This window comes from Sus scrofa, chromosome 13 (assembly GCF_000003025.6).
Source record: "Sus scrofa isolate TJ Tabasco breed Duroc chromosome 13, Sscrofa11.1, whole genome shotgun sequence".
In the NCBI taxonomy this organism is placed as follows: domain Eukaryota; kingdom Metazoa; phylum Chordata; class Mammalia; order Artiodactyla; family Suidae; genus Sus; species Sus scrofa.
The window spans coordinates 49,960,462-49,972,057 of NC_010455.5; the positions used below are offsets into that span (position 1 = coordinate 49,960,462).

Below are 11,596 nucleotides of genomic sequence, written 5' to 3' on the forward strand. Positions count from 1 at the left end.
AGGTGTGGATTCTACCCCAACCCAGTGCAGTAAGTTAAAGGATCCAGCATTGCCGCAGCTGTGCCATAGCTTGGATACAATCCCTGGACCAGACACTTCCATATGCTGAGGGGGAAGCCATTAAAAAATAATAATAATATAATAATAATAATAAATAAAATAGGGAAAGACAAATAAGAAAATTGTAAAAGAAGAAACCTGAATACAGATACCTGGATGTTTAAACCATCTTGCTTTTAAGGTAGCAATCTAATTCCTCTAGTGAATGCCAAGTAGATAGAGAATTTTATTGCACTCCTTCTTCGCCACAACGTGGACTCCATTTCATTTTAATATCAAGCCTCAGTGATGGTAAGAGAGGTCATTTGAGTCCTTTGTTGTTGTGAGAATTAAACATCATGGAAGAGACTCATCTTTGAGATGGGAGGGCTTGGAATGTGACAATCTAAAGAACTAGGTTTCCAGTCCCGTGTAATGACAGCCATTTGGAAGATATCACAGAAGAAAACACTCACAGACATGTTGAAGATTTTGCCAAAAAAGCCAGGGTGGATTTGTGAAAAACAAATGCCTTAGGTAGCTTCAGAAGTGACCAGTGCTTATGCAGAAATAATGTCCATGCAAGGCATTAAGGAAGAAGTGGAACTGCTTTATCTGTATTGGGTTAATCTAGTCAATAGTTTTATAAAATCTCAATATCAAAAACAGCATGCTATAAATACATCCACTCAATTCATTGTCAGTTTGTAATGGGGTCACCCTTTATATCACCCTAAAAAGCAGGGCTGTTTTATCAGAGGGTCAAATTTTGAAAGTTCCATTCATATCACATCAAACATATTAAAAGGAAATCACAGCTCATATCTAATATACTTTTGACTATAAACAAATAGTTTCATTTATTATGACTATTGGGTTGTTTTGCAGACTTTCTTTTGTCCTTGCAGTCAACTCATTTTTTCTTTTGGTAGACCTTTGAAATTCTCAAAGGCCATAAACTGGGAGATAAACCCTAATGCTGGGTGGATAAACTACCTTTCTGAAAAGAATAGCTTAGTCAGTGGTTCTGAAGAACATTTAGCACTTGTGTCCTTTTCACTGAAGTACCAGGTCCTTTATCTATAAAATGAGCTCAGAGGTTTCTCAAAAAGTAAGTGTCCCCATTCAGTATGTTTTTGTCATACAAAGAGACTTGGGATAAAATCAAACAGCATAATTAGATTTGCACTGTAGATGTGTAAGTTAAAAATCTTCTTCTTTTTTTTAACTTTCTTTTTTTTTCATTACTCAATGAATTTATTACACTGAGTGTACTTAGCCAATCATAAAAGGTTAAAAATGACCTAAAGTATTTCAAGGAACGTGAACATCTCCAGGGGGAAAGAGCCTTGTGCCCAGGTGTTTTGGATGAATTGTAAACACAGCTGTTTCCTGTTTTGACACAGCCTCCATAGTGATTGGGAAATGGTGGTGTGAGATGGAGCCTTGTCTAGAAGGAGAAGAATGCAAAACACTCCCTGATAATTCTGGATGGATGTGTGCTACAGGCAATAAAATTAAGACCACAAGAGTAAGTCCATTTTTTTCAAATGTCTCATGCATGTTACAAACTGTACTGTTTGCCTTTGTGTTGTACAAACAACACCCACAAACAGAAGAAAAGGAAGCTTTTATCCCAACAGAAACTATTCTTAATAATTTAGATCAGCATCTATCCTTCAAAGAGAAGTTAAAGATTGAACCTGACTTTTCTACACTGAAGGGTTTAGTGTTTCTGTTACTGACTCATGAATAAGCTAGGTTGCCAAAGCCAAATAGAAGAGGAGCAGTGAGGAGTAATTTGGATAATTCATCCAACATCTATGGTGCTCAGAATAGATATTAAATAAGGGTCTTGCCTGTTCATCCAGATGGTCTGCTGAAAAGTTCTGCATTTAAGTACAGTCATCTTCTAAAGATTCTTTTTTTTTTCTCATCTTTTTTTTTTTTAAATTCTTTAAAGTAATACTTTCATGTTCTTTTAGGGAAGTGAAAGATTTTTCTCAAGTGAATAGTCATCCCTTGCTTTCTGTGGTTAAACTGAGAGTTGGCTTCAAAATATATAACAAAATATATATAGGAGTCTACCCAACCTGTTAGAATTGGTGTCATGAGGCTGGAACAAGATGGCAAAGCCCAGCTAGGCCAGCCATTGACCCTATGGATACTGAACCATAGGAAAGTCTGGAAGCTCTAATGGGGACATGCAGGGAGGTTACTCAGGGCCCTTCAGAGAGAACTCTTTATTCACTAATACAAAAATACATCAATATTTTAAAAACTAATATGATGATATGTACATGTACCATGTGAATATCAGCCCTGTTATGTCTATGTGTTTTAAGTATTGGGTATTTTTTAAAGCAAGATCCACTGGTTAAAATTCCAATATGTTGAACTTAGAGGCTTCTAAAAGGGTGAGCCAAATTTAAAAGGGCATTTCTGTTTCTAGTCCCTGTGTTATGAGTCTTAACTTGATCATTCTTCTCACCATTGGCTTTTCAAAAAATAGCACTGGTTCTTGCATTTTTGTGATGCAGAAAACATAACAATAAACATTTTTTTCACATGTAAGTGGAGACTCTGTGTGTCAAATGTAGTTGCCTGCATTGATCACATTAGCCAGTAAATGGCCATACCCCCCTGGCTTGGAGCCAGGAGAGGAGCTTGAACCACTCTAGCTTGTTAACATGTAAATTGTTTGTGCCTAGTGGCTCAGCCTGGATTATTGTATGTCAATGAAACACCTACAGAAGAGAGTATTCAAAAATGTGCCCAGTTTGAGCTTTTTACCCCCCAAATCACCTTAATTAGCTGGTGGAATATGGATTTTAGATTTCCCTTTGGTAATATTTTGCCTGAAGATGATTTTACCAAATAATTGGAAGATATCCTCACAAGTTAGTTTTAAGCTACTCTGAATTTTGGCCATTATCATTGGAATCCAGTCACCACTGTTTTAAAGACACTGCTGACATATCCTCTGCAAACCTCTATTCCCTATTCCAAATGATAACTGACCACCTTTTATAGATGGTCAGCCCTGCTAAAACGGTGCCTCCAGACTTGAAACTCCATAAAGAGCAATAATGCTAGTCAAAATATTGCAGGATTTAGATACAGAAAATTCCAAAGACTCTGTGGTAGATAGAAAGTAAACACACGAAACACAGAAATTGTCAGTGCTCCTTTTTTTGTGACCCCTGTCACTTTATTTATTTGGCCTTTGTCGAGTATGTTTTCAAACCATCAGGTGTGTTGTGAATATATCCTGGACATTCTCCAGCATCATAGAAGTATGGTGAGGAATCTGATTAGGGTAACAGAGGCCAATACACACTGTTTGCTACAGCCCTGGGTGGGCTGAACACAATCAAGACAGTTAAGTGAGCAAAAGTAAATCTTGCAGCCAGTTTAAATGCAGAGGATGCACCTGTTCTGACATATGCATATATTTCAGGCAAGGAAATAAGAGAGGACTCTACAGCTATGAGAGTGGCACATCAGTCAATTAAGAATTCTCACCTCTCTATAGAGAAGGAAAAATCTGTATTTTTTTAAGCCTTGAGGAAAACCCAAATGCTACCACTGACTCACATTCTCTCCCCACTTCCTTACAAAGAAATTCACAATGAAATAAACATTTTTAAATACAAAAGGCACTAATTGAGTCCCTATGATACACTCAGGAGGTCCATTCTATATAAATGGCCAACACCAGCCTTTAGGTCATATGATCTAAAAATAGGTTTTATATGAATGTTTCTAGTATGCCCTGTGTATTTTTCCCTGTCAGAGTAAAAATATGCCCACACACTTCGGATATGGACTCTAGCAATTTAATTTTTAAAACAGTTTAGTTCACAGAGTACTTTAATTATAAATTATATGTTTTCATTATTCTTTAAGAGGTGGACTTTAGGGTAAAAAACTTAAGATCTTATTAAAGTAAAAGGAAGAATAAAGAAAATCACCTCTTTTCTTCTTATGTGTAAGACTGAGTCAAAGAGTTTTCTCAGGAAAAAAAAAAAAAAAAAAAAAACAGAAACCAAAACAAAAACTGAAGAAACACGCCCAGATTGCTAATGTTGACTGGGAGTTTCCTTCACACTGCTATTTTTTAAAAATAACTCCAATGTCAAGAAATGTGCTAGAAAATTTCCTAAGATGTCATTCTCTCTCCCTAGGTCGTTTTTTCTAAAATCTTCCTGTTATAATGGGTTACTTTCCAACTAATCACCCTAAGCCAAAATTCTCAGCAGTCTTTGAAACTGGATAAACCAAAGATGGTTCAAAATGTGGCCTAATTTAAATTGTTATGATGCTCATTTTTTTAAGAAAGGAGGAGAGTAGAAATTCAGTGTTTCATTTAAATAACCAGAGGCTCTGCAAGGTGAACTGGCAGGCTCTCTGGCTACAATCCGAAGGAGAAAGCCTTGGGGGAATTGGACCTGAGTGATGGTATAACTCAGAAGGAAGGAGAAAAGATAATTGGAATTAAGCAAGGGCTTCCTTTTCAGAAGATACAGAAGAATAAATAATAGGGAAAAGGGAAGCTTTCTGAATGCCATCCTTCAGAGATAAAATAGACAGGCTTGAGAGGTTTCCCAAAAACCCAACCTGGGGTATAATTAAGCTTGTTACATATACATTCCAGGGAGAAGCCTGGTACATTTGGGTGAAGTTTCTTGACTACATTTTAACCCTGTCCTACCTGACCATGGCTTTAATTATTTCATTAAATTGCTTTGTCGGTAGTTTGTAGCAAGACTAACTAACCTAAATACTGACTAGAGATTTTTTCCTATACTTTTAGTTACCCATTGGTTTATATGTTTTTTTTTTTAAACTTATATATCAAAAATAAGGTAGGGAGGCTATATTCCCTCCAAAGGTAGGGAGGTTATATTCCATGCATTCTGGAACAATTCTATACCCTGTATAGGTAGGAACAATGACTTAATTTAGAAAGATAGACTTCCCTGTAGAGGAAGTAGGTTATTTCGCAATGCTGTAATAATTTACAAGTAAAAAGTGAACATGGGTTATTTGAGAACAGGAAGAGGAGGGAAATAAAATGAGGAGAAAACCAAAGTTACTTGGAAAGAAAAATTAGCAGGTTAAGAGACCAGAACATAATCTATTCCAAAACCTGGTGAAGCAGCAAGCATTTTGGGATTTCCTTCAACCCAATATGTTTTTACCTTTCAGACTAATGAGGAAAATCAACAGTTAGTGCACAGAGTCAAGTTTCATTCTCTAAAAGAGTAAATTATAGACCTCAGATTACATGCCTAACCACAATACCCATCTTGTGAAATTTGGTGTTCTGTGTGGTTAGCCTAACACAATTCACCATAATCATTTGTCCACAGCTCCCTGGGCCATCTTCTTAATGGCAACTCTGACATTATATATATCTGCCCATTCTAATCACTGCTATGCTTTTTATGTTTTATATTTCTAAAGGGTAAATTACCAGCTTTGACACATTCCAGCTTCTTCACTCAAAATTCCACCAGGTCTGAGAGCCTTTCTGATATTGATTTCTAGTCCATTCATTTTATACAAAATGCCTTTGAGAGTGAGAGAGAGAGAGAGATCTAGGGGTTATTTAGAGATTGAGATTGCAGGAAGGAAAAGTAAACTATCTTAAAGAATAAACTATGCTCTCACAGTTGCCCCTGGATCTAAGTGTGCTCATTCATTTCTTTAGTTAATAAATAATATTAAAACTCTACTATTAGAGTTAAAGTCTTGGGAATGTGGTGGTGGACTGGACATAGCCCCTGGTCTTTCTTGGAGGCTAGGGTCTAAGGTTGGGTGGGACAGGGGATGTGGAGGGTCAATACAGATAAAAGATAGTTAATTTCCAGCTCAGTTTTGGAAATGTCACTTTTTCCTCCTTTTGGTGAAAATGAAGACAATGAAAACAAAATGCAATAAACACCATCGGAATATAGGAAACCAAGATTTGGAAGGATCTGTTATTTATACAGAGAGAATAAAAAAATAAATGTGTGAAGATTTCTCATACATTCTTGGCCCAACGAAATTTTCAATGCAAAATTTGAATGTATTTCTGTTCCTACCTAACCCTGAAAGCTATAAAATGGACTTCACTCCTGGGCTCAGAAAACTCAATTTCTAATAAGATTATAAAGAATTGAGATGATGAAGAAAAATGCCTTATGTCCTAGAACTCTAAAGTAGAACCTTCAACTCTATAGAACCATCATTCATGCTCTAAACCAGTGATTGTGCATGCATCCTTCTGAATATGACTCTTTGGCACCATATTTGAATGGGTTAAATAACATCAATAGTTATAGGAATATACCCTTGATTGCCCTTCAACACTGTGTCATCGTCTGAGTGGAACAGTTTCTCACTTTACAAATGTCTCATGTTCCTCAACAAATGTGGTCTTACCTTGATATTGACTTCACCTTATGCTGCCCCCTACATCTTCCAAGAGACCAACATGACAAGGCCATGGAATTTTCTACTCATGAAATTCTCATCAGACAAACATAGGAAAGACTATATAATTTACAGGGAGAGCCCAGTGAAAAATTAAAACACAGCGCCCCTGGTTCAAAAATTACTAATAATTTCAAGATGACAACCACAGATCATTGAACCAAATGTGGGACCCTTTTTAGCACAGGGTTCCCTGCAACTATGTAGGTCACATGCCCATGACCTCAGTCCTGGTTAGACATTCTCCAAGAGTCTGTCTCCTCAACTGTGGAAAAATTAATTTAACAAATTGATAAAAATATATGTTGGCCTGTCTATGTGCTTTGATTACCATTTGAGAACTCATGCTGTAGACTTAAATATTTTTTACTTCAGTTCACTTGAAAGAAGCAACCTCCTAAAAATTCAAGGAGTCCTCTTTTTCTGCCTAATCACCTTTCTCTCTGCCTTCATTTTGTTCTTTTCTCCCTGAAATTTCTTTCTTTCTTTGGTTTCAGATTCACCCAAGAACCTAACAGAAGCATTTGTTATAGTAACAAAGGAAAACCAACTCTGCGGAAAATACATTTTAAGAATTTAAAACATCTTATACATTAGAAGCCAAATGGATTTCTTATTTGCACTTTGACTGATTACCAGATAATCACAGTGCTTTTACTGTGTGTCACAAAGTATCCTATAGTGAGAAGACCCAGAGTTTGGGGCAACACCATGGAAAGTAGGTTAAAAAAAAAAAAGGATTTTCTCAATGCAAATTTTTGGGATTATGAAGAATGATCAACTATCTTCTAATTTGGATCTATAGTTACTTTATACCATTTGAAATATATGTATATATATAATATTTTGAAATATTATATATTCTCTTCAAAAAATGAACAGTACCACAGTTTGAGGCGGCTGGTGTACCTCTTTGAGTTTAGGGATGTTTTGTTTTGTTTTCTTGTCATTTCTTTTTCTATCAGCAAGGAAAACATGTGCCCTTTTGAGAGGTCAACTTGGCACTCACACGGGAAGGCCAGCTACAGGTGGACTCCTGGAATCTGAGGCGTCATAACAATATGAATCAAGAGCGTCCTTCTGTTTCTACCAGATGGCTCAAGGAAGTACATCATCCTGTTTTATTGCTTTCTACCCTGTGCAATATCCGCATGCAAGCTTGGCTTACATAACCATCCTTTATATTCAATTGATCTATAATAACCATTCTAACCTCTTCCAGGAAAATATTTTTAGAACTACTAGTTTTTCCACAGATAAGAAAAAAATGAGGATTTTTGAGGGAGCCGCTCGATGCTATAGAGACTCTGGCAGAGTTATGGTAGAATATGGATCCCTGCATTAAGTTTTGTAAATACAATGTCTTAAGGCTTTGTATAGCTGTCCTAGACTGCAGAAATGTCCTCTGATTAAATCCAAAGTCTGGCATCATTAAGTACATAGTGCTGTAGCAACAAGTCTTTTCATGGCACCTCTTTCTATGTTTGATTCGCTTTTTCTAAGACTATTTCCGATCTCTTCTGGTAAGATGGGAAGACCATTAAAGCAATTAGGTTTCAGAATGATCTCTGTGACCAAATGTTGGACAGCCCTATTAAAGTGGTAAATAACTTCTTTATAAATCTACTTGTCCTCTTTATTTGCCATTTGTTTTTCCTGAATCAACTTTAGCCAGATCCAGAGAACACCCACCTAGGAACACGCTGTCTGCCACAATATTTTGCATGAGTCACTGCTACTATTACAAGCAGTGTTTGCAATTCTAATAATTTGAAAACTAGAAGTGCATTACTATAAGTTCAGTGTCTCCAGCCAGCAAGATGAAATGTCAACTCCTATTATCAGGCTTCTGTAGTGATCACTTAGATGATATACACTAGGCTCACCTTCCAAAAAATAAATGTGTCCATCTTCTTTTTATGAGCACTACTCAGCTGATGCTTATAAGAAGGAACTATCTACTTAAAAGTGTTCTAGTTGACCTGGTAAAGTGTGATAGTACTAAACATTCCTGTTGTTTACCCTATCATATTGCAAGTGTATGTGATTGTTCTCCAAATATTTTTCTCCAGAATACATGTTATTATGGGCTGTTATTAGATCAAGCAGCTCAGTGGGTCCCTTAGGATGGATTTTTTTAACTTAAACTTTCAGGTAAATCCAGAAGCTCCTTCATCTCTATCAATATACCTTGAAGTCTGATTGAATGTATAAACATTCTCACAAAGTAGATTTATTCTGCATCTGGAATGCCTACAAAAGTAACCAAAAATGGAAATGGAATCCTCATTGCAAAATCTGAGCTTCACAAATACTTTTACAGATATTTGCCAAAAGGCCAGTAAAATTCTTATCAACAAACCAGAATTCATTAAATATTATGGTCTTTATCCATGTATCAAGTAATACTTTAAATATTGATTTTCATCTGTAAATTTGAGAATAAAAATTGAAATCATTTTTTTTTTCTTTTTTTGGCCTCCCTGTGGCATATGGTGTTGTCCAGGCCAGGGATCAGATCCAAGCTGCAGTTGTGACCTATGATGCAGTTATGGCAATGCAGGATCCTTGTGGGCCAGGGATCAAACCTGCATCCTGGTGGCAGAGACACTGCTGATCCCATTGTGCCACAGCAGGAACTCCAAAAGTGAAATATTAAACCCAAAGTCTTATCTAAAACCATACATCCTAAAATGTAGAAGAAAAAAATTTACAATCAAATATATTAGGAGGCAAAATAGTAATATTTACTGAGGGATTCTCAGAGCCTTTAATATATCAAAATATCCTGTGTGTCTTCAAGAAAGACTAAATCAGGGGAAGCCTAGTAAAAAACTTCCAGAATCCAGGCATGTTGGATGGTTTCTTGAGTAATAGAAAATTCATTGCCTGCCTAATGGGAAGCTGCAAGAAATTATTTTTGGGAGTTTCCTGGTGGCCTAGCAGTTAAGGACTCAGCATTGTCACTGCTGTGGCTTGGATTATTGCTTTGGCTTGGGGATCCCTGGCTCAAGAACTTCCATATGCCACAGGAATAGTCAAAAGAAAAAGGTATTATTTCTGTATGAGGATCTATTCACTGCATTGTCATGCCTTGACTTTTTCAAGAGAATCAGAAATCTTGATTTTTACATTTAACATCCTAACATCCTTAAGATTAACCAAAATGAGATTATTTCCATAAAAAAAAAAACCCTCTGCAAGCGCTATTATTGCCCAAGATGTCCGGACTATGTGGCCTTTTCTATGAGATGAGTGTTTTCCAGAATACCCTTTGAAAAGTGTTGATCCTGAATAAAAATCCAATGACAAGAAAAAAGGATATTCTCTTTTCTATGGCCTCAACATATAGGCTATTCTTATAATTTACCATATGTGGGGCTTACAGATTTTTCTTTTCTGCAAGCAAAGCCTGTAAGTCAATGGAGGAGCTAGTCTAGAAATCCAGGTCTGTTGGTTCATTTCCTTTTGGTCACATGATGCAATAGCTTTCCTGGAAAGACCCAAAAGAAGAGAGAAGAGGAAAAAAGCCCACATGAGAATCAAGCAGCCATCCAATAAAACTGTGCAAATATTTGTAAATGTCATCAAATTCAGTTTCAAGTTATCCGAGTCACTTAACACAAATGTGTGAACCATCAACTTGTGTTTAAATTGAATGTGCACCAGTTTAGGAAATTTTCAGTAGCTACCATCTGCCTATTGAATCTGAACATTTATGGTTTAAAAACTTGTATTACGTATTTCTAGTTAATAAAGAGCTCAGTGTGGTATGACTAATACTGATTTCGAGCTTTCGCGTCAAGCACGGTGAATAATATTATAACATAATTACAGCACATGCCAAGGGTTTCATCCAGAGCCTTTCTCTTGGTTAAAAAGATAAATATGGCTTATTTCTTAAGACAAAGATTTTTATGTAAGGGAAAGCTTATTTGTTGACTTTTTGTATGTAATTACATGTATCCAGTAGTGGACTTGGAAAGCACATTGCAAAGCTTACTATCGTTTTTTTCCATCATAGAATGATGAAGAATGGTTTCACCAACCCACAGTTCACATCTTTTACTGATCAAATCTAGTGTAACGTTCACCAAGCAATACCGTGATTTTATAGTGTAGTATGTTATTGCCATCCTGCCATTGTCACTGGTAAAATAAGTTATGGAGGGTATAAAAGCTGTTTATATGAGGAGATCCACACCTTCCTCACCTACAGGGTGTGTGCACTTCTTCCTAGAAGGTTCTGTATTGTGTCATAATATGAGGTTCTCTTTTAATTAAATTTGACAGTCCCATTTCAAATTCTATCCGGGTTTGCTTGACAAAGAAGTGTGTCATGTTTGTTTTCATGAGCTATCTACCTTCTAAATAAAAGATTTATTGTCTAGAAAATTCTAGGGCTCAAGCCACTTCCGTCTAGTTTATAAATATAAGAAAACAAGATAAAAGGCATCCTAAGGAATGTGGGGACTCAGGATCCATGCAGCAGTGGCAAAGTTCAGTTTCCTAGACATTTTTCTTATGGATTTGCATCCTCATGTGCTTCCTCTGTTGGCCAGAATAAAACAAAAGAGGTAGAGCTGGTTTTTAATCCATTGCATATAATCTGCAATCTCTCCTACTTTGGGCCACTGAGAACACTGCATGCAGCAATTGATAGCAGTAATGCTTGATTGGGTCACACCAATGTCACAAAAACAGATCAGCCACTTTGCTAGAATAGAGTAAGTGGGTTCATCTTCCATAGATTCTACACTTGGGGTCACCAATCCAGTGTGGGAGCCAATTTTAGGGACTGGAAGGAAGAAGTGTTTAAGGCCAGCTGCTACTAAAAGGCTTGAGGAACTTGTACATCTAGTTAAAAAAAAAAAAAAAAACTTGATACTTGTTGCCCATTTCAAATGACCTTCCTCATTCTACATACCCTCCCACACCCGTTCATGTGAATTCCTGATTTCTTGTCCACTGATCTGGATCTTCCTCAGGATGGCTCATTGTCAATGCTCCCCAGGCCTCTCTTCCTTCCCTCTCACCTGTGTCATTCAGCTTACCCCTTGTCCCATTTCCTCTT

General features: G+C 36.7%; 1 protein-coding gene across 3 annotated transcripts in view; it reads left to right on the forward strand.

Annotated features, from left to right (window-relative positions):
• FAM19A1 (family with sequence similarity 19 member A1, C-C motif chemokine like) overlaps positions 1-10,299 on the forward strand; it is a 527,035-nt gene extending 516,736 nt beyond the window's left edge. For all 3 annotated transcript variants that reach the window (XM_021070830.1, XM_021070831.1, XM_021070829.1), the window contains exons 4-5: positions 1,446-1,570; positions 7,020-10,299. In XM_021070830.1, the coding sequence (XP_020926489.1) occupies positions 1,446-1,570; positions 7,020-7,037 (143 nt within the window). In that variant the 3' untranslated portion in view covers positions 7,038-10,299. The remainder of the gene's footprint in view (positions 1-1,445; positions 1,571-7,019) is intronic.